The 24,125-nt window shown below is 43.7% G+C and overlaps 1 protein-coding gene across 21 annotated transcripts in view; it reads left to right on the plus strand.

The window, feature by feature from the left end:
* Trpm3 (transient receptor potential cation channel subfamily M member 3) overlaps positions 1–24,125 on the plus strand; it is an 848,188-nt gene that overhangs the window by 739,506 nt on the left and 84,557 nt on the right. For 13 of the 21 annotated variants that reach the window (XR_013047854.1, XR_013047855.1, XM_042261850.2 and 10 more), the window contains 5 exons: positions 11,539–11,639; positions 12,866–13,000; positions 16,372–16,422; positions 23,302–23,337; positions 23,489–23,629. Coding sequence is in view for 19 of the 21 variants with exons in the window: in XM_042261850.2 (XP_042117784.1) it covers positions 11,539–11,639; positions 12,866–13,000; positions 16,372–16,422; positions 23,302–23,337; positions 23,489–23,629 (464 nt within the window). In the remaining 2 variants the exon portion in view is untranslated. The remainder of the gene's footprint in view (positions 1–11,538; positions 11,640–12,865; positions 13,001–16,371; positions 16,423–23,301; positions 23,338–23,488; positions 23,630–24,125) is intronic. The other 8 variants (XM_006985391.3, XM_006985385.3, XM_006985395.3 and 5 more) reach the window with 1 other exon arrangement.

The raw sequence follows: 24,125 nt of genomic DNA on the forward strand, positions 1-24,125 counted from the left end.
TGGACTCATCTTCACTGCATGATGATTTAAAGCAGGAGGTGTATTTACAATGACTGGGGAGGGATGGCCATCAAGATGGAATGTTTGAAATGAATGGGGCTGACAGGGATGGGTGGAAACCATTTAGAAGCAGTATTTGCTATTTCAAAGGAAAAGAATGCTGGGGTTATTTGATGCCATTTCAGAAAGTGTCATAGTGCATTAATTGGTCATTCAAAGGACTCTATCCAAACAGGAAACTCTCTAATAAAACCAAAAGGAAAAGGAAGAAATATATATGTAAATATATGGGAGTTCTCTCCATTGAAGGCAGAGATTTTGGTTCACCCTGTGTCCATGGTGTCTACAATAAAGGCTGGCAGAGAACAGGAGGTCAGTAAAATTTCTTGAATAAATGAAACCAGCTAGAAATCCCAGTCTCATCCCTGAAGGTTCCTCTGTCCCATGCCTCATCTGCACAGGCAGGAAAATGAAGTAAGAATTTAGGAGGAAGCCGACATGGTGACTGTGGCTGTAACCCTATAGACAGAGGCAGCAGACTCTCAAGTTTGCGGCCAGTTTTGGCTGCACAGTGAAACTCTTTGTCAAAAAACAACTGATGGTGGGGGCTGCCTGGGTTTGAATCTCACCTCTGACATTTCCTGGCTACTGCAACATAGACACGTTTCTGTGCCTGGATTCCCTCATCTGTAAAGTTGGAGTAAAAGCACCTTGTGGGTCGTTGTTAAAATTCAATATATGAATTCTCAGAAACTGTGCTGGCTGTTGTGGGTAAAGGAAATGCTAAGTATTAGCTTTCTTTTTCACTGTAACCCAAGGAAGTTACCCTATCTTCCTTCAGGTAGCTTTGTTTTGTCTCTCACATATAAAAATGGGATCCCTTCAGCTAAAAATAATTTGGTCTTTCCTGATCCAATTTAGCCTTCTCCTGAGATTCACTTAAAGTTATTTTTACCAAGAGAAGATAGTTATCATTCGAGGCAATAAAATAGAGAGGCCAATAAATTATATACAAACCCCATCTCTGTGTGTGTGTGTGTGTGTGTGTGTGTGTGTGTGTGTGTGTGTGTGTGTGTGTGTGTGTATTTCCCGCTTTGAATTCAGTCTTTCTCCACGAGGCAGCCATATTCTTGAGGGAGGCTTCTGAGTAGCAATCTCTATTTGGGGAGAAGATTGAAGGTGTATCCTAGCAACCTAAGTCATGTGGTAGGGCTTTCCAGCTAGTTAGTTTCCTCCGGCATTACTGATCTACATGTAGTTAGAGAAGCTGATGTCTTTTAATGAAAGGGCAGGTGGATTTGTGCTGATTGAGACTCTATTGAATTTGGTTGCAACATCTATAAACAAAATAAAAGGGATGCTAGATGAAACTACAGAAAGCATCTTTTAGTTAAAATACCTACCATTACATCATTTTTCCTTTCCTCTCTTCTTTCCAATCCCTCTCATGTCCCCCAACCCCATCCAGCTCTCTCCCATATTCATGGCCTCTCATTCTTTAAATGTTATAGATAGAGGCCAATAAATTATATACAAACCGTGTGTGTGTGTCTGTGTGTGTGTGTGTGTGTGTGTGTGTGTGTGTGTGTGTGTGTGAATAAATATATAAACACAACCTGCTAAGTCTGTTTAGTGTTGTTGGTAGTGATTTTAGGACTGACCACTTGGTCTTGGATAACCAGTTAGAGGGCTCATCTCTGGGGAAGACTTCAATTTTTCACCTCTCAGTAGTCGTTAATTGCTTGTAGCTCTCTATCTAGGGTTGGGTCACTATGTGATTTCCCTCATCCATGTTGGCTTGGCAACTGGTATTGTCATTGTCCAGTCATTGATATTGTTGAAATTTCATGGGTGTGGCTTCCCTGTCATATCTAGAAGACACAGTCTCACAGAGGATTCCTAGTCCTCTGGCTCTTACAATCTTTTTACCCCCTCTCCCATGATGTTCCCTGAGCTTTAGATAGAGGAGTTGTGTTGTAGGCATACCAACTGGGGTTGGGCACCACATGGTCAGTTGTCTGCATTTGAGCCAGTTGTGGCTTCCTGTAACAGTCTCTATCTTCTGCAAAGAGAAATTTCTTCAATGCAGGGAGAACTTCATCAATCTGACTGCACCAGCACACAGAATCGGGAAATACACATATACTGAGACAGGATCTCTCTGTGTAGCCCTGGGATCTCACTATATAAAGCAGGATGGCCTTGAGCTCACAGGGCTCCACCTGCCTCTGCCTCACAAAGGCTAGTATTAAAGGCAGGCACCACCACACCTGGCTAGAAAGCATATCTAATCCAGATAAAATCCTTTGTATAAGGCAAGGAAGAGTCTAAATTCCTCAACAAGAAAAAAAAAATTGTTGCTCAACATTATTTGGGGAACGGGTGCTTCATCCTCAACACTGGAGTCATGATACTATTGTGCCTGACACACTGTCAGTACATCCTGCCCATCCCCACCCCAGTCCATCAAGCCAGATTATAGTAAGACTATCTGTGCCAAATGAGACACCTGACGTTTTTATATACCATCACTCTCAGAGAGGGTCCATTATTTGCTTAGCACCTCAGACCTTCAGATTCTTTTTTTCTTTGAAATTTTCATGCATGTTTATACTCAATTTTTGGTTATTCATCCCTCAACACTGTGTCAGAATTTTTTGTTTGAGTGACAGTTTCATACATTCATAATGAACTGTAGTCCTTTTCTTTCCCCACTCCCCTCTCAGATCACACTAGACCTCTCCTTCTCATCACGTTCCCTCATACTTTCACGTCTCCTTTTGATAGCCCACTGTGTTTAGTTTCTACCCAAAATGTGGGGGGGGGGGCATATTTTCTGAAGAGCAACGTATCAGTCGCTATACCACTGAAGAAAATGATATCCCCCTCCTCCAAAAACCATTAACTGTCAATAAATAGTTTCGGGGGGAGGGGTGGGGCCACATGAGCCCCTGCCCCATCCATGATGATATGTTGTCAGGCTCAAGCTTGTTCTTTGCAGAAAACCACAGCTGTAGTGAGTTCACGACCTAAAGATAGCCTTTTGCTTCACATTTCATCACCCTCTGGCTCTTACATTTTCAGCCCCCTCTTCCTCAGTGTTCCCCGAGCCTTCGAGAGGGTGGTAGAACTGTCCCATTTAGGGCCAAACATTTTACCACCGTGTATTCCTGATACTTCAGCCAGTTACAGGTTTCTGCATTCATTGCCACCTCCAGCAGCAAGAAGCTTGGTTGATGAAGGCTGGGCACAGCACTGATCTGTGGGTGTAAACATAAGTGTTTAGAAGGCAGTTTGAGAGCACAACCATTTAGTACAACAGTAGTAGTAATAGGTTTCCATCTAGGGCCTATGACCTCCCCAGCCATAGGGTCTTGATTAGATCTCCAGAGCCAGGCATGAATTTCCTCTTGTGGAGCAAGCTTTAAATCCAATCACAAAGTAATTGGTTATCCCTATAATAGTTGTGCCTCTATTACGCTAGAGGATACACCTTAGCTCACAGGATTCACAGCTTTATTTCTCTGACTTGTGATCAAGTGTGTAGTATCTATTTTCAGCAATAGCGTCCTGTCATGAAACTCTGGTGGGCAATCAAGAGCAATGACAGTAGCCTGTATTGTTTCGGGGGCCTCGGGGGCCTCCCTGGCCAACAGTTTATAGGGACGTATCCAACACCTGGCACTGGGATTTTTCATTTAACAACCCATAACTTCTAGTAGGAGCATTATCCACCCATGAAGGACACCTGTTCACACTCTTGTTTTAGATTATATTTTTTACAGGCTTGTAAAATAGTAGGTTTGCATATGGCTTTTTATATATCCTTAGTCTGAGTTACCCTTCCTCCTCTCACTCAGACTCTGCAGCGACCTCTTAAAGGAGCCTCCTGCTTCTGGCTAAGCATATCCCTGGCTGCCTGTCTTCCTCCTTCAGTTAGAGCTATGCTACTCTCTGAAGACCCCTCTCTCATCTATCTAACCTTCCAGTTGCCAACACAGACATGACCATATAAACTCATCATTCTCCCCTCCCATTCCTAGAAAGCCTCTGAAATTAACTAACCAAAAATAGGAAAAAACAAGCAACTCCATTTTGGCAAAACTAAGAAATATACTCCAAACTATCTGCGTATGCAGGAACCATGTTGGAGAGCAGGGCAGAGCGTGAGAGAAAAGGCAGCAGCTGTGCACTTTCAGAACCCTGTTCCCGGACGGGAGGAGTGCCCCAGGATGCAGCTTCTCTCCTTTGTCTGCAGCAGCATGTGCAAGAACAAATGTGACACACGAGTTTCAAGTCCTTCCTCACCCCAACCCAGAGCATAGAAATCGAGGAGGTGGGATGCATGCAGGATTATGTCGATAAGCCATGATTGCAGGAGGGAGTTTGATTTTGGCATGGCTTAGGAGAAAGCCTTCCAGTTGTGAATAATAACTAGCTTGGAATGCTACCCTGGGCCCATTATAACCCAACTCATTAAATGATAAATAATAAAAGTGGATTAGCATAGACTGCACACAGAGATAGTCTAAGGAAAATAACAAAAGAGCAAACTGCATTAACAGAGGAATCATATTCTTTATAAAAAAATGTTTCTGGAAAAAAGATGAACTTTGAATACAGTAGCTGCCCTTCATCTGTGAGGACACATTCCATGACCCCCCAGCACATACTGAAACCACAGATGGAACTGAGTCCAATTACATAGTGTTTCTTTACATACATACATACATACATACATACATACATACATACCAATGTAAAGTTTAATATGTACAACAACTAATAAAGCTGGATACATATAACAGTGTCCTATAATAGAAGTTATATGGACATGGTCTCTCAAAATAATTTGACTGGACCTAGGATGGTGGATCTGTAGGGAAAGATCTTGATGTGCAGGCGTGAGGACTTGACTTCAGGTCCCCAAGCTCATGTAAAGCTGGATGTGGTAGCATGCACAGCTGCAACCCAGCAGCCTGGAAATGCATAGGCCAGCTAGTTCGCTGTGTTCAGCAGAGAACAAGAGACACTGTCTCAAACAAGCTGGAAGGTAAAGACTGATACTCAAGGTTATCCTCCAGCCTCCACTTGCATGCCCACATTTACAGGTACACACCCACACACACAACCACCACCACCATCACCACCACAAATGCACAAAGACTCTAAGTGTGTATATGCACAGAAATGTATCTTCCTGCGCTATGCTCATGCCCATTGTGATGTGAGAGGATGCTATCCTTATGAAGAGAGTGAAGGGGTAACCCTTAGCCCACACTGTGGTTGTAACATGTATGGCAACATAAGCTCTCTTTAACGCGTCACATTAAAGAATGTGTGTTCTTCCTGTGGGTCTTAGCAACTTTACCACATAACGTTTTCTGTCCTGTTTAAACCAGGTCATTTCTCCTTTAATTTAAAGAAGCGTGTGTGACCTCCTCTTTGGCAGTCTGAGGACCAGCATCATTGCTCTTGTGCTTCGGGACTGTCCAACACTAGGGACGCAGGTGAAGCACTGGGGGCCCGTACCAGACACCAAACCTGCTGGCCTTTGATCTTGGGTCTTCAGGTCTCCCGACTGTCAACAATAGATCTCTATTCTAGCGAGCTGCCACTTTCTGGCATCGTCTTCTAACATAGAGACTAAGACGTGCCTTTTACGTACCACGTACTGCTCTGAACTCTTAAATACAGCCGCAGACAAAGTGTGCTGAATCCCTCTTCTCCTCACACTTCGTTCCTTTACTGAAATGTCCATCCTTCAGAACTCTTCGTGGCCATCGTTTGTGCACTTACAACTTCACCAGCCTCCTGCAGAAAGATAAAACAGTCAAACCACTGTGTTGACATTTTATATGGCTATGAACTCGCGCCCGCATTAGGGCAGCATAAGTTGACCCTTCCCCCTTCTGGATGATCTCTCACATGCCTCCCGCCTACTCATCCTACACCTCTGCCACTCCCCTGTCACTCATCCTCACCCTGCACCCATGCTCACAAAGGCTTTCCTCAAAGGTGCCAAGGCCTCCTTCCTACCAGCCTGGGAAGCAGGCCGTATGGGTGAGTGCCCTAAACTCAAGTCAGGACCTATGTGGAATCCAGGCCTATTTTGATTTCTCAAGGTATTATTTTTCCAACCCTCTATTTTCTTTGTGGAGTCAACCAGAGAGCCCAAAGAACTCAAATACTTGTGCCTTCTAGGCTACTCAAAGACACTGTTTCCAGCCCTCATTATTGAGGATAGACTGCCAATGGATTGCTCCAGCTAGTTGGTACAATATTGTCATGGCAACAAGCGAGATTGGGAAGGCAGAGCGGTGCTGACATGCTCATTTGTTTATATAGATACAGGCCACAAACACACTGGGAGTGGCAGTGGTCCTCTATAGCACAAACACACACTGAAGGTTCACTGTGCGCTGCTTTGCTTGTTTTCTGAATGTTGCCCCACTGTGACTAGGACTCTGTAAAGCGGGTGACTGCAGCCTTGGTGATGGCCATTAGCTCTGCAATAACTAAACAGTCCCGGAAACAAGCATAATCAACAAGTACATGTTGAGCAGGTAAATCACATAGCTGGTATGTTAAACTAGAGCTTTCTCCTCTCCCAGCAGTAAGGTCTGAAGACAAAGGACTCGGTCTGATTCATCTTGGTGTCCATACTGGCATAATGTCTGTCATCTGAGAAGGCATGACATCAATAGGTTTGAATGCAAAAATACATGAATGAAAAGTGAACAAACTCATGAGTGCATATTATCTACACTGGAGGGCCTTAACCTTGTCTTTCCCATATGAATCACCGGGGGAACTATTTAGACCATGCAGTACCTAAGACCAGATTAACCAGGATCTCTAGGAATGCATCTGAGGCAAGAGTGTATTAAACTTCTACGGGAAAAGGCAGTGCACAGCCAATTAAGGACAGTGTGAGTAACCACCCAATCTTACTCAGGACTGAGGCATCTTCCTGAATGAAGGAAATTCAGTGCTAAAACTGTCACTGTTCTAAGCAAGCCTGGGTGGTTCATCACTTGTGCTGATTCAAACTGTCACCCAGGACGACTCTTGAGTGATGTATTTTCAACTTTTGAAAATCCAAAATTCATTGGCTTCATGTTCTTATTTGACACTTACCTAATTACATTCAGGCCTGTAGCTCACCTTGACCTCAAATCACTCTTTCCTCCGTGGTCTCTTGTTCAGGCTTGTATGACTATTGACTTTGGTAGCATAAAAATTTGTGACATATGCATGATGCAGGGGGTGACTAAACCATTATAGTATGTAAGCAACAACCAGTGGACCAGCTAAAAGAAGCAAAGCTCTCTCTCTCTCTCTCTCTCTCTCTCTCTCTCTCTCTCTCTCTCTCTCTTTCTCTCTCTCTCACTAAAAATTAAGTTGATATGACCATTATTTTAAAAAGAAAAAAAGAAACAGTGTGGATGATGCTGAAAGATGGCTCAGCAGTTCATTGTTCTTGTTGTTCTTAGAGAGGACAGAGGTTCAATTCCCAACACCCACATGGTAACTCACAACCCTCTGTAACTCCAGTTCTAAGGGATCTGACACCCTCTTCTGACCTCCACAGGCACCAGGCCTGTATATGATATGTATACATACATGTAGACAAAACATTCATACACATAAAACAAAACAAATAAATCTTTAAAGAAAAAAAAACACGTTTAGAGAAAACAGCATGGAGGCTAGGTTCCTCAGAAAACTAAGAGCAGACCCACTGTGTGATGTAGCTGTCCCATGACCGGGTGTATCTCAAAAAGAAGTGAAATCAGCACAGCAAAGAAACACCTATGTTCTTGTGTTTATTACAGCACCGCTCCCAATGCTCAGGAGACGGGCTCAACCCAGATGTCCATCACCAGATGAATGGCTAAAGGAAGTGTGGTGTATTTATACAGAATGCAATATCATTCATCAGGAAAAAAATGGAGAAACACAGATGAACCTGGAGGACATTGCACTAAGTTAAAAAAAAAAAAATGAAGCACATAACGGCAAATACTGCAAGTTCCTCCTAGATTCAGAAACTAAACATTGATATCACGGAAGTGGAAAGGTAGACAGTGGGAGGGAAGGAAGGAATGTGGTGTTTAATGTGTTGGGGGGACAGCCTGGTAAGTGCAGTAACTATGCTGTAACACTGGAGGAAAGCTAGGCTTCACAACTGACTTGATTTTTTAAAATAGATCATAGAGGGACTATGGAATGGTCTCAATGCATACACACGATGTTCTCTGATATCCTCTGTCTGTGATTCTAATCTTATCTGTATAGACGGTGTCCATGTGTCTAAATGTCACACAATAGTCCATAAATGTACACTTACTGTGTCAGTTAAAATAAAAAAAATAGACTTCTAAAAGAGGGGAAACAAGCAATTATAAAATGCCACCTTCCAAACACAATCCCAGTGAACCTTCCCTTTTTTTTCTCTCTCCAACTAGTAACATACATTTGCACATATTTCAGTCACCCTGACATGAGATTGCAATCTCTGTTGTTATCTGAGAAGACAGATGGTTTTCTTAATGGAAAATTCTATGTAAATCAAATTAATAGACATTATTTCAAATGGTAATCAATTCACTGCAAGAATGCGGTGTATACTAAACCCATCAACTTGTGGACAGCAGTCAGACATGTGAAGGGAGCACAACCCAGCAACCTCAAGGAATTTGTCACTCACAGGATAGGCCCAGGACAGGGACAGCAGCATTTTCTGAGAGCCTGTTAGAAATGCAGACTCAGGGCTGGGGATGTACCTCATTGGGGAGCACTTGCCTAGCCCTGGGTTCAATCTCCTCTATGACAAAAGAAAAAAGAAATACAAACCCTCAGGCTTCACCCCTGAACTCCTGAGTCAAATGTGGAGGTGAGACACAAGGGTCTGCAGGGCGTGCCGGACTAGTCAGTCATGCATGCACAAACTGGAGAAGGGATGAGCAGTCCTCTGGTGAACGCTGTTTGCATAAATCACCTTGGTTTATTTATTTGTTTTTTGTTTGTTTGTAATACCTTATTTATTTTTATTTTTATGAAAATTGGTGTTTTGCCTGCATATACGTCGGCGTGAGGGTGTTGGATCCCCTGGAGGTAGTACAGGCAGTTGTAAGCTGCCATGTAGGTGTTAGGAATTGAACCTTGGTCCTCTGGAAGAACAGCCAGTGCTCTTACCTGCTGAGCCATCTCACCAGCCCTGTTTGTTTTCAAGACAGGGTTCACCCTGTAGCCTAGGCTGGTCTAGAATTCATGGTAGCATTTCTGCCCCATCCTCTCAAGTGGTAGGATTATGGAATGAGCCACCATGTCTAGCAGTTACCTGAAAGAGTCTCTCTCTCTCTCTCTCTCTCTCTCTCTCTCTCTCTCTCTCTCTCTCTCTCTCTCTCTCTCTCTCTCTCTCTCTCTCTGTGTGTGTGTGTGTGTAGCTGTGCATACATGTGTGTATTTGTGTTCATGTGCAAGCCTGAGGTCAGCACCAGGTACCTTCCTCTAGTCCTCTCCATCATCTTCCTCTATTTCTCTCCATCATCTTCCTCTGTCCTCTCCATCTTCCTCTAGTCTTCCCCATCATCTTCCTCTAGTCTTCCCCATCATCTTCCTCTAGTCCTCTTCATCTTCCTCTAGTCTTCCCCATCATCTTCCTCTAGTCCTCTTCATCTTCCTCTAGTCTTCCCCATCATCTTCCTCTATTTCTCTCCATCATCTTCCTCTGTCCTCTCCATCTTCCTCTAGTCCTCTTCATCTTTCTCTAGTCCTCTCCATCATCTTCCTCTAGTCCTCTTCATCTTCCTCTAGTCTTCCCCATCATCTTCCTCTAGTCCTCTCCATCATCTTCCTCTGTCCTCTCCATCTTCCTCTAGTCCTCCCTATCTTCCTTAGTCCTTATTGTGAGACTGTGACTCCCTGAACCTGGAGCATCAATCCAGCTAGACTGGCCAGCAAGCCCCGGGGACCCTCCTGTCTCTGTCACCTCACTGCTTCAGTACTAGATTACAGGCACAAACCACCATACCCAGTTTTTATGTCCCTTCTCGGCATGGAGCTCAGGTCCCCATGCTTATTTATCAAGCACTTTACACCTCCCCAGTCATTTGCCTGATTCTTCGCATCAACGTTGCAGAGTCCAGAAGAAAAAGGCTTGGGGTAGGCATGAAAAGAGACATGTGGGCCAGCAGTTCTCTACCCTGCTGTGCACTGGAAACACCTGGGGGCTTTAGACACCCCTTCAAGTGCTGTCACTGAATTGATGGGGGGCTGGCATAGTGATAGTGTAAAGATCTCCTGGTAAGGCTGACGAGGGCCAACAGGTAAAAGTCACATACATTCATGGTGTAGTGAGCAGGTGGGTCCTTATATGGATTCCAACCTTCCCTGATGGGCAGAATTCGAAATGACTGGCTCTGGCTGGAATGTCACAGCAGCATCATGAACTTTTCTGTTTATTCTCTGTTAGGAGCCGTGTGACCTTTCCCTTAGTGTCACTCTATCATCTCTAGACTTGAGCATCTTCATGGGGCCAAGGCAGATAGCAAGAGCCAGTGTCCAGTACCACTTAGACCCATGAAGATGCTCAAGTCTAGAGATGATGTCTTCATGGGGCCAAGGCAGATAGCAAGAGCCAGTGTCCAGTACCACTTGGGACATTCTTTACCACAACATGTGGAAATCTCCAATAGTTTGCCAAACATATGTTCAATTTTCAAATTCTCTGGGCCAAAGGAGACCATTTGCTCTTTTCCCTTCTCCCCTCCTGATAGGAGACCCAGTAGGGTAAAAATGAACCAGCGTGCAATGAAGTCTCTTCCTCCATACACCAAGGATGTCAATAGTGTCAACAACAACAACAACAACAACAAAAGTTAGCATTTGAATTCACTTATAGGATCCCATTTAAATCTTGTAGCATATCAGTTGAATAAAATGGGATAATTCTTACTGTTCCCATTTCAAAGATAACAGAATAGTGGCTTATAGAGCTCACCCAGCTCACCCAGCCACAAGATGGACAGGGGTTGCAAGATAGTCCCCCTGCCTTCTAGACTGCACCTGTTCTCAGCTATACAAACAGCTGCTGAGGATTGCACATGTGGACAACATGCATCATCTAGACTGCCTGTCACAGCAAAATCTTCTGTAGAGATATAAATGCCATCTCTGCCTCTAGTCACACGTGGCTGTTGGGTACTGAAATTCAACCAGTGCCAGGCACTCACCTGTTGTTATCCCAGCACTCAGGAAGCCAGACTGGGAGTACCCATGAGTTTAAGGTTAGGTCGGGCTACATATTGCAACCCTGTCTCAAAAAAACAAATAAGTAAAATAAAATAAATCAACAGTGCACAGGAAAGCACCATGACAAAGAAGGATCCTCCCCAAAATGTCAGAAGTGGAATGGAGCCACACAGCTCCTCAGTTTTCCCTGTGATCAATGGAGGAGTGGCTGAAAGATTCTTCTTGGCATGGCTAACCGCTGTTTCTCTCGCCCTCTTTTTTTTCTCCCACTTTGTACAGGAGCCAACGCATCTGCCCCAGACCAACTGAGCTTAGCATTAGCCTGGAACAGAGTTGACATCGCTCGCAGCCAGATCTTCATTTACGGGCAACAGTGGCCGGTAGAGTATACATCGTTACCCCTGACAAGCCCACGTGCTTGGCAATGGTGTTTAAGGAACCCTTGAAAGTGGCGCAGAAAATTAGGGCGAGGTGTGGGGAGAGGAGAGATCACCCTGTGCTTAGCACAGCGTGTGGCCAGGGCACTCCTCTCATGGTTGTGGACATACTGCCACCTAGCGGAAGATAGAACTAAGTGCATCACCAAACGTTCCCTGGCTCTTCTCAACAATTTTCTGAAGCAAATCCTGTCTTTTTGTTCTATCTTTAACGACACAGACCAGACAAAGTTAAAATAAAGGAAGGAGGGGGTTCGTATGTCTCTGGTTATCTTTTAGGAGAGCAGAAGGAGGAAGCTGTTGTCGCCAGATGGTGGCGCTCATGCTGGTTTGCAACCGGGCCAGGCCTCTGAGTGCAGCAGGTACCATCTGGTCCTGGTGGCTGAGCACAGGTCTGCCCGATGCCCAGCACAAGTGAACCAAGGCTTTATATAACTGTCCGTGGCTTTTTTTTTTTTCTGTCACTTGGGTGCCAAAAATAAGAACTTGGGAAATGGGCCATTGGGTGATGTGCACGCGTACCCACGGGTGGCAGCCCAGCAGCAGCCTGGAAGCAGGGCTCCCTGAACCTTAGGAGCTCTGGCCGCAACTGAGCACCTGTCTTCCTAGGGTTCACAGACTGCTAGTTGAGGGCATATTCGTCAAGGAATCTAGACGTTGGGGGAGGGATGAAAACTGTAAAAGGAATATCAATCCCAGCCAGTACTCCATCTAGAAAACGTGTTGTTTGCCTCTGGAGTGCCCATTTCTACACAGAGATTCCAGACCTATTGGACCCTCGGCTCTGTTTACCTGAGTTCCTATCCTCAAGTCAGCCAGGGCTCTCAGTCAGTACCTAAGGAAGAAGTAAATGGAGAGAGAGGAGTGTCTAGGATTACCTCTATAGGTATAGCAGAAAACTAGCCAGGGAATCCTTCAGGAGGAAAACCTGGGGTCCTGAGGCTCCAGAACAAGAGATTTAGGGGAGAAAGTAGCTCCTAGATCTGGAAGTCCTTGATGTCTGTTTCCCAAGACATGAGTCTTCAGGACCAGGAGGGGCCCCTGGAGGGCGGGGTGCCGGGTCTCTCTCATTGGCACACGTCCCTGGTCTGTTTTAAGCCCTCTGGGTGAACACTGAGGAACTGCACTTCTCTGCTGTGGGCAGACTAACTGAATGTCTTGGATTACAGGTAGGGTCCCTGGAGCAAGCCATGCTGGATGCCCTAGTCCTGGACAGAGTGGATTTTGTGAAATTACTCATAGAGAACGGAGTAAGCATGCACCGTTTTCTCACCATCTCCAGACTAGAGGAACTGTACAACACGGTAGGGCCAAGCTACGATGCCTTTCAGCCTCTGTTTTTCTTCTCTTTGTTTACCTTCTCCTGCCTTGCCCCCCATGCCTGTGACTCTGTTCCTGTCTCTCCTGTAATGCATGGATCCTTCCTCACATGCACTCCCTTACACCTGGAGAGCCAACAGACACCAAGTCACTGGGACTTTGCTTGTTTTAACTGCTCAGTTGTCAGCATCTTAGGCAAAAGGGGATGTGATCATCAAGAGGGCATTGTTCTCAGATTCTAACACAAAGCCACCAGCAAGTGTCTGTCTACCAGGACACATGTAATCTGTAAGCCCAGGGAGTGTTTGGGACAAATGTTGCAGAGGAGGGTTGGTTTAGCACCAAGCACCCAAGCAGGCTGATGAAGTATCATCCTGTATCATTTTGTCATCCTCAGAGCAATGAAGTTCATTTTCCCCATGACAGTATAAAGTATCTTCGAGTCATCCAAAAATGTCTTGTGGTGGTGGTTGTTCTTTGCAGTGGCAATTCACTGAACAAGCCAACCGAGTTTAAAGAGCTGATGTTGTGTTTTACCATTTTACAGATGAGAAAACTGAGGCGGTCCTTAGTCTGTTTGTGCTGCTACAACAGAATACCTGAGGCTGGGTAATTTGCGAAGAACATATATTTCTTTCTCACAGTGCTGGAGGCGGGGCTGGAAGTCAAGATCAAGGGGCCACTAGGTTCATTATGTAGTGAGAGCCATTCTCTCTTTCCAGAATGTATCCACTGCAAAGGACAAACACTGTCCTCTTAGGGCAGAAGGGTTGGAAGTATGGAAGTGTGAATTCTCTTCTGTCCAGACCTCAACTCAGCTTACAAAGTAGATGATACCCTTGTGACTAGATCACCTAAGAGCCCCACCTTTCCATACCTCTGTACCGATATGAAGCTCAATATGAATTTTGTAGAGTCATGAGAGTGTAAAGCATAGTCAGAGGCGAGAAGTAATTTATTGAAGAACCTAAATCTCTGAATAACGACAACAAAAAGAGCCCAGTACCTAACTCAAGCCTCTTCTCAGAAGTTTCTTTTCCACACACTGGATACAATGTCTGTCCCAGCACCACGGGTGCAATGCAATAGAGCTATGGACTCAACAAGAGGTAGGTGACAGATAAGAGCAGTGTGCTTCGTGTTAAGGCCACTAAAGGAAGGAAGCCAGCTGGCAGAGTGGGTCCAGGTTTCTGCTTTCTCTGCAGCCTTATCTTGCCTCAACACACTGAGATTTACAGTGAGAAATAAATACGCCTGGGCACCACGACTGAGGTATCAGTTAGATAGTGTTGGGAGGCCAAAGGTTCTTTCCAACGTCTAGGAAAGAAGGAAAGAACCCTGTCCCTAGACCTTAGACCAACAGTTTTCATTACTCCGATCAACTGGTGGTGGTCACCTGCAGTACCGTGTTGAGAAAAAATATGGGACAGCAAATGACAATAATAATAATGCTATCTATCACTTACTGAATGCTGAGCCCAACGTAACAGCTTTATAAAGAAGTGTTGCATCACGGAATCATCAGATAGCCCTGTCAGATGAAGGGGTGTTATTCTCCTCACTGGATGAGGAGAAAGTGCATCACAGTGCATCACGGCAGGCTCTGTGATGCCTGTCTGCACAAGCAGGGTTGGGGCCAGGAATCTCAGCCCCAGAGCATTATCATTGTTTTAGATCCTCCGATCATGTTGCCAGATTTACCAAATAACTGCAGCACACCAGCAAAATTTGGTTTTCAGATAAGCAATGATTGTTACCATGAATATGGTTGTCCTTCATATCTTCATAGGATTCATTCTAGGAGCTACCACAAAAGAAAAAAATACCTTTAAATGCTCAAATTCCTCATCTAAATGACAAAACCTACACACATCACCCATTTTTTTTTTAAGTAACCTCTCTCTGGAAGCGAAATAATGAAGCAGCTAAACCAGGGACTTTACACTCTCATATACAATACCCAATACAAGGTAAATAAATAGTTATTGGCCTGTAACGTCTAAGGCAGTGTTTCTCAACCTGTGGGTCATGACCCCTGTAGGGGTTGCATATCAGCTATTTACATTATGATTTATAACAGTAAAATTACAGTTATGAAGTAGCAACAAAATAATTTTATGCTTGGGGGTCACCACAACATGAAGAACTAACTGTTTTAAAGGGTCATGGCACTAGGAAAGTTGATAACCAATGATCTAAGGAATGATAAGAAAAATACCTGTACATATTCAGTACACACACAACTTCTCACAAATATTTTCAATCCAGTTGGTGGACTCCACAAATACAGACATCATGAGTTTGGAGGGCTGACTATATATTCCCCATATTGCATGGGGCATCATTGCTCATTTGAAATTCAGATTTCATTGGGTATTCTGTACTTTCCTTAGCATCCCTCCTCCTGAGAGACCAGAGAATAACAAATCATCTACTTTATTCTAAGCCTCAATACATGCACACCCTTTCCTGGCCTCTTTTTCCCCAGCTAGCTTATGACTTTTCCTAAAGTCAGATGTCAGAGAGCTACCACAAGTCCACTATTTCTGTACAGCCTGGGAGTGGTCACCTCCCACTTATGGATGACTTTCTTTTATATCGAATTGTTGAAACAACCAAAGGAAGCCACAATATTCTATGACATGTTAAAATTTATGAAATCTGGCCAGAGAGAGTAGCATCTATGTGTAAACCCAGGATTCAGAAGGCTGAGGCAGGAGGGCTATGATTTTAAAGCCATCTGGGATTACACAATAAAAGCCCTCTCCTAAAAGAATTATATGGAATTTGATTTTCTGTAACCATGAATAAAGTTTTATTGAAACATAGCCAAGATCATTCATTTATGTATAGCCTATAGCTGCTTTCACACAATAATAACAGCTAAACAGATTTGAGAAGGCTGCATAGTCCACAAATATTCACTATTGACTTCCCGGCCTTTTGCAGAGAAAGCTGGCCAGTGCATTTTTGAGACAAGTTTTCAATGACAACTTGGAAAACTACATTAAATAAAATTAAGACATTTCTATGGCAACATGTCAAAAAGCCCTCTGCTCTCTCTTGTTATAAAACTAGCTCTTTCCACACCATTTGGCCCAGGTATCTATTAGTTGATAATCAGCCTTACAAAGTTTGAACCTACAATTTCAAACATATTTCTCTGGAGAACATGTGATCCCAAAATCCAGCCAGCCTTGGTTTCAAAGTCACAACTACAACTGAGCAACTAGAACAAGAGCCAGAACAAAGAGCTGCCCTCCACCAGCCAGAGCCCTTCCTTCCGCTCCCTCTCCAGTCACCGCCTGGAGCCCCTGACTAGCAAAACTGTTTGATTGTTCTTTATCGTTTTCAGAGACATGGGCCCTCAAATACATTGTACCACTTGGTCAGGGATGTCAAAAAGGTAAGAATCCTCTAGACCTCAGGTCAGAGGCCCTGTGCTGAGTGCTTCCTGTCATAGACTGTACCCGTTGTGCATGAGCTGCCTAGTCTCCATGTCCCTGCCAGCCCCCATCGTTGCGGATCAATGTATGCGCCTCTGCTTGGTAGCTTGGACACCTCTGCTGACGATGCCGCTGTGGTCCTTCCTCCAGTCACCATGGTTTGAGATGCTTTTATTGAATGTAATGCTTTTCTATAGCAGATTCCAGGCTCTCCACCATGCCAACGTGGATTTATGTCATTACCTACGTCTTTCCAAATGCCCCTTACTGTTTGGGGAGTTAGTTTCCAGGGTAGCTTACCACATGAAGTACCTTCCTGCCAGCTCCTCATGACATCCTCTATCTACCTTCATATAAAGTGTAGTCAGAAGCTGAGAAAAGGTGGCTCAGCTCGGCATTCCATCTTCACAACACTTTATTTTTCCAAAATACGTTTTATGTCCATCTATTCATTTGATTTTTTTTTTTAAGCTGGTGGGTGCAAGTGAGTCATTCACAGTTTATGGAGGAGGTTAAAGGGTAAGGAGATGATGACAATATGCAGTGATTGGTAACATGCTAATATCACCACAGATCCTTTATCAAGGAGAAGTAGCAATGAGTGAGGCCTACTAGTGATGGGTACCCAGGATTCCATAGACTTTCTACACACCTGAATTCATTTACTCGCCACAAAAAAACTGTCTGAAGGGGGGGCTGGAAAAATGGCTCAGCGGTTAAGAGGACTGACTGCTCCTCCGGCACCCACATGGCAGCTCACAACTGTCGTAACTCCAGTTCCAGGGAACCCAACACCCTCACACAGACATATGTGTAGGCAAAACACCAATGCACAAAAAATGAAGATAAATAAATTTTTAAAAACTGTCTGAAGTAGGGTTATAATGTCTTTATTATCATTATATAATATTCTCATGTAAAGTTGAACATGGGAAGGTCATGATTAATCTTAGCATGTACTTGCATCTTTTGCCCGTCTCTTTTAAGAGTATCTTGACTTCAGAACCTTTAACTCCAAAGAACAAAACAGACATTGTAGACCTTCCCTATCTCCTAGGAATGCTGCAGTATTACCCCAGAACCCAAGGACATACTTAGAGAAATGATCTGGACCAGCAGGTCGTTCTTCAGTGGCAGGTTCTTGAGAGGGAGGACCATAGGATCAGAAATGAAGAAGCTAGGAAAGTTGGGATCAGGAAGTCTTACACAAGCTATGTCGCATGCCAAGCAAGCTAATTAAGTGCAGCACCTTATACACAGTGTGCAGGAAAAAAATGAGAGCGTCATCAGGAAACTATCATACAATGGGACAGAGTCAGAGAGAAGCTGATCAAGCTGCCCAAAGGGAACAAGGAGTGTTTCGAGTGCACCCTGGACTCGGCAGCCTTGACTGATCACCACAGCCCTTCAAGGACGGGAAAGAAGGGTTTCCCACGATCAGAAACCTCAGTTCTCCCAGAGCCCTAGGCCCAGGTCATTGATGGCCTTGCCAAGCATGTCCAGGATTTAGACAAGGAACTAAGTTCCTTCTCCATACATCATAGACTCAGGGCAAGCCCTGGACTGGTTTGATTCTCAACTGAGAATCAAAGTACTGGACAAGTACATCATCCCATAGAAAGTCTCAACTAGACTTGACCCTTAACGAACTGTAAGCAACTTTTGATATAGTCTTTAAAGTGCCAGAGGCTGTGGGAACTGCTTCTATATAGCCTATTTTAACCAACTGGGCCTTAGTTAAGAATGAGTAAAGGTTATAAGAACAAAAACAAAATGTACATCCACTTTTTTTTTCCTTTGCTGCTCCAAACCTCCCTTCCATCTCCACACAACCGTAATGAGGACTGTCCAACTTTGTGAGCAAGGCCTGTAGCCCTTGAAATCAAGAGAAGCAGCTCCTGTGTGGCCTGTTTACCTGAATCACCACTTTATGAGACCCCAGCTTTCCTCAGACTGGCCCATGCCAAGCCACAGTGGCCTCTGTGCCTCCAAGAAACCCCTTTCCTTCCCACATTTTCCTTTTGTGTAATTTATCCTGGCTTAAATTTTTCTGGAAACTAAACTCGGGTGATTACATACTCAACATATTCATTGAAAAGCATTTGACTCTCATATTCAAGAAATTATTTCGAGTGTTTCTAAAATAATAGATATGATACCAATTACTCACCTCCGACTAGTCTGTGTCTAGCTAGAATGTGGAGCTTTCTGGTAATATAGCTATGCTTTGGTCCCAGAATCTCATCCATCAGCCAACCCAAGCCTTGGAAGGAGTCACACATGCACTTTCCCTGACCCCTTTCCCAGCAGTAAGGTCTTGCCTGATCTTCAAGGAGATTTTTGAAGTATAGTTCCTTGAGTATAAATGATCAAGCTCTCTCATATTCCTTTCTCTTCTCCATAGATTTCCACTTTGCAAGACCACTATCCATTAGCTGAAGCTCCCTGAGCTGCCTCCTGCATTTGTTCATATTGAGAGTCTTATTAGAAGGCACGCAGCATGCCCTTAGAGTACTTTCTTCCCCCTTTAAAGCTTCTTAGCTGTTAATGTACCTTGAAAACGCTATAGACTGATAAGAAAAGGATGTTAAGAACATGGGAGGGAGGGCTGTGAGCTAAGAGCAGACCTTTAAGAGTGACAGGATAATAGAGCGAGAGGGTAGTTGGGTGAGCATTCATTTCCTCACTGACTTAGGAACTAGAGGAAATGACTTTAAAACTCACCCAGAATAGCACTGAACTGGCCTAGAAACAGTTTCTCCTTTCGCTGGGAGAGCAGACTGCCAGTAAGAGGAGGGCAAAGACAATGCCTGTCTTCCGTTTCTTCTCCTGAAAAAAGTAGAAACAAGAAATGAAGACTCCTGTCTCTGATAAGGGGAACTTCTGGCTATTGGAAGAAAGGAAGATATAGCCTTCTCGCTGGCAAAGGAACCAGACATATCAACAGTTTATGATCATGGATGAAATGAGCTGAAAATGGAACTCTGTGTTGTGTGTTTCTCAAAGATGTGAAAGGGAAAGAAATTAACATCTGGGCGCAAATCTCTCCCATGGTCCCATATGACTTTTCCTAATTTAGGCCAAGTACTTACTCAGGGGATTCAAAAATCTAGGTTTAAAATCTAAGAATGTCTTGGGACATTTAATTTTTAAAATTAAAGAATATAATGAGTAATAAGGGCCTCCTTCCTTACAGGTATATATATTATTCTGTGAAATTTTTAACCAATAGTCATAATATTATATATATGCATATATATATATACATATATATATATATATATATATATACACACACACACACACACACACACACACACGTACATGAGATAGAAACATAGTTCTGAACCTTAAATGTATTATCTAGTGAGGTATCTCTAAATTAAATGTAAATGATGTCTACAAACCCAAGGATACATTTTTGTAATTATCACATCACGTAAGCCAATCAGGTTATCTCCAAGCCCAGTTGTTCTTTGAAACCTACAGAAATGAGTGAGGAGAAGTGCTTCCAAGCTAGTCTCAAGATCTCAAATTCTTTTCTCTCTAGAGAACAATCTATAAGTAGTGTGGCAAAGAATAGCATTCTCCATCCACCAGAAGTTTGAACTGATACAAGCCACACCAATTCCTTGAAGCAGTTGCATGCATAAATCCATCAACTCTACTCACGGCTTTCCTACTAGACTAGTGGCTCAAGTCTGTCTGCACTTCTGTAAAACATAACCCGCCATTTCAGTAGCTGCCTGCTCAGTCTGTGGCTCCAGATGTTTTAAGCAGTAGTTTCTCTTTTGTCAATTTAAATGTGCTAATACTTCAGATTATCTGTGCTGTCCTTCACCACCACAGGAGGGTGATTTGAGTAGAATATACGGCCATGGTGAAATTAAGATTTAAAGTCCATTTACATGGGAACTAAGACCCAGTTTTGCTGAATACAAGAGAGAGGGGGAAATAGACAAAGGGAAAGGAAGGAAGCGGGGAGAGAGGAAGAAGGAAGGAAGGAAGGAAGGAAGGAAGGAAGGAAGGAAGGAAGGAAGGAAGGAAGGAAGGAAGGAAGGAAGGAAGGAAGGAAGGAAGAGTTTTCGAAACTTTGGGTAAGAAAAGGAGATTTTCATAAGCCCATATGATAAATTCATGCAAATTTGTCGGAGCATTCTTATTTTAAAATAATTCATTGCCTGGTTTTTTTACTTTGCTAGTCTACTAAACCATGGATTACTGCCTTTCTTCCCGAGTGCTCCCCAGACTGAGTCCTACCCAGTGACGATTTTTCCCCTGTCAAGCCTGTTCCCCAAGTTTTTTCCACACTCTTCTTTAGTGAACCTGAAAATCAGCAATCATTTAAGACTTTGCACATCCTGGAGGAAACAAGCTTGTCTTCAAGGCTTGTTACGAATTTCAAAGGAAAAAAAAATCAATGTTCCTAAACAGTTAAAATCTGACAGCCATATCATGAGCTGACACTCAAAGACAGTTCATTTTGAAGAGCAGATTCAACTTGTGAGTTTGAACTGCTCTGGAGGACATCTTTAAGCATGGCATGACTTAAATTTTACCTTCAAGTAATGGTTCATAGCATGAAGGCAACATTTTCAAGTTGTCAACCTGCCTCCCAATCCTCTATTAAATCACTTGAATCTCAGGACCTACCCTGTGTTGTTAAGGCATGAAATGGGAAATCATTCTTGAGGCTTTGCCCATTACCGAAGTCATGACCCACAGGGTGGGGAGAGGACTAGGAAACAGCAGACAGAATAAGAATGACTCTGGTATCATTTTTTTAAATTCCAAAGCAAAGGAAGACTCCTCCAGAAGGCTGTTGTCACTACCTGTTGGGCATTCAAGGTGCCATTCACCCTCTTTGCCTCCTCCAGAGCAGGTGAAGTGAGAGCACAGGTCTATCCACATGGGTTCCTTGACCACCCCCAGCCCCACACACCAAACTCCAGGGGACACCAACCTTGAGCACTCTGCACAAGGAACTTTGCCCAATGGAGAGCAGGAGAAAATAAAAGCAGTTGATGGGTGCTAATTAACAGCTGGGCTTCTAGAAACAGGCAGAGCCCGAGGAGCAACAGTCCATGTCACCTGATTTTAGAGCATAAAGTGAGATACAGAAAGGATAGAGTCACATGGGGTTGAGCTAACAGAGTCTAACCCATTGCTGTTTGCCCTGGGGACTCATGTCTCTGGCCAGAATTCTTGACATAAATACATGAAAGCTCCCCTTCTGTCCAACAATTGTGTCCTGGGATAAGCAATATAGATGATTTGTCATTGATGTGTGCAGATCACACCAAGTCAAGGCCATCATCCTCATCATGAAGCAAGGCTGCCATTCTCTTTAGAGACTACCCAGGACATAGTTACCCCAACCAGGGTGGATGAGGAGAGAGAATGTAGCTACTTAAGTTCATTGAAGAGAACATAACACAAAAAGCCCAACCCAGGCTGGATCCCAGCCACATCAATTAATTTCATTGTTTCATTGATACATATTTTCAACAACAAAAATCACAAGAACCAACCCCACCCCACATGTTATAAAAGGCATGGCAAGTATAAAGATATAAAAATAATCAAGACAAATTTAAAACTATAGGTTTAATGACAGGCTACATTGAAGCCTCCTTTAACCAATTCGATGGATTTCCTACCTACAGAGATTCCCATATCACACTCTGGAGATCCCTAGGTGAACTGCCATTGCCACCTGAGCCTTAGGTGGTAGAGAAGAGGTTCCAAAAATCCAGGCTTGCATCAGAAGCCACCCAAGGAGGCAATGAGGCACACAGATTCCCAACACACTGAAGTAGGTAGGACATGGTCTAGATCTCCACATAGTCACTGAATTCCCCACAGTGTGTATGATATAGGCCATCACTGGCAGAGGATGCTGGCCTGCATCGGATATTAAGCCAAGCAGTGAGAGCTGCCAGTCAGTCATCTATGCCCTCTTCAATTCACTGTGCATCCCTTCTTCCTTGACTTAACAGAGTGAAGAGTTTTCTTGGGCTCAAAGAATCCTCTTTTGAACCATCTGTATGAACAAGTTCCTGTGTTCCATTCCTAGAACCAGCACTCAAAAAAACAATGTTTTTAATAAAAACTAAAAGCCACACCATACTTCTGGTGTCTTTAGAAATGCTACTTTCTGTCTAGAGATGTGCCCCAATGTTAAAATGCTTTCTTAGTATGTACAAAGTCCTAGGCTCCATCCTAAATGCCCTCTCCGCAACCAAACAAAGCTATTTTGCAACAAAAGGTGACAAAACCACCTTAATCTTGTGAAAGTTTTAATTCCAGTGTTAAAATTTCTTCTCCTGTCACACTTCACACACACACACACACACACACACACACACACACACACACACACACACACACACCCTTTAAGCACAAGGGACACTCATAGAGCTCCATTCTGACACTATGAAATGCTGACCCTGTTCCCTATTATTTATTGTGGGCTGGGGGTGTGCCAGTGTATGTGACCAGCTAACAGAGGTCTGGTGTTCAAGTAGAATTGATCTTCTCTAAGTGGTCCTCGCCCTGGTAGCGACACTCATCTTCTGAGAGGAGTCTTCCTTTTGTGAGTGGGGAGAAAACAAAGCGCCTGCAAGACACAGGCCTGGGTCAGAGAGAGGCTCAGGAGCATCAGGGGACCCTGCATCTAGAAGCTGGGAATGATAGCCCTTGCCTTGTCTAGCCTGTGTTTCTTTCTGCTACACTGGTGTTTTTTTCTCCCCAGCTGAAGACTTGAATAAATAATTTGATTTTCTGTTATTGCCGGCGATTACCACATCTTCTTATTTAACTTATGTCTTCTTTCCAAGCGAGAGTATCCAGGTTTCGGTTGGATCTATTTTAAGGTGAATTAATTAACCAGCATAATAATACATTCATGTTTCCTTTTTCATTATAATTTTTACTCTAAAATAGTTACAAAACACTTGCCATTGAACCCTTAGTAAACCATGCCGTCTTTTTGGGTTTGTCTGTTGTTCTCTTCATCCCCAACAGGGAAACCTGCCCCCGGACTACAGAATCAGCCTCATAGACATTGGCCTGGTGATTGAGTACCTGATGGGCGGGGCTTACCGCTGCAACTACACGCGCAAACGCTTCCGGACCCTCTACCACAATCTGTTTGGCCCCAAACGGGTGAGCTTCTAGCATGATCTTAGGCTGTTTGGGGAAGACTGGGGACGAGAGATTTGGGGTATTTGGCCTCTTGTCGCCAAGGGAAAATGAATTGAAAAGATAGAAAGTGCACCTCCCTCTTTTTCCATTCAAACTATTGAAATGTATTATTAAATTTAAAATACTGGCCAAATTCTATCTGTTGTTTTCCTTGAGGTGACAGTCCCACTTTGGTCATCCTAAAAACGTCTGCCTGGTGCTGCAGTCTCTCTGCTAGTCTTTCCTTCAAATAAAAATGATTTTCCATTGGGGGAAGGATTTGTTTTTTGTTTTGTTTTGTTTTGGAGGCTTTTGTTTGTTTGTTTTTTGATTTTGGTTTTCTATTTTGCATTTTTTTTTTTAATGTCTGCAACTCAATTCCAGAAAAAAAAAAAACTGCACTTTTCCTCGGGAATCATTGGGTCGGTCTGTGGCAAAAGTGGTCCAGGAAGGACAGCTTCCACTTATATCCCACAGG

The sequence above is a fragment of the Peromyscus maniculatus genome, chromosome 1 (assembly GCF_049852395.1).
Source record: "Peromyscus maniculatus bairdii isolate BWxNUB_F1_BW_parent chromosome 1, HU_Pman_BW_mat_3.1, whole genome shotgun sequence".
NCBI classification, from domain to species: domain Eukaryota; kingdom Metazoa; phylum Chordata; class Mammalia; order Rodentia; family Cricetidae; genus Peromyscus; species Peromyscus maniculatus.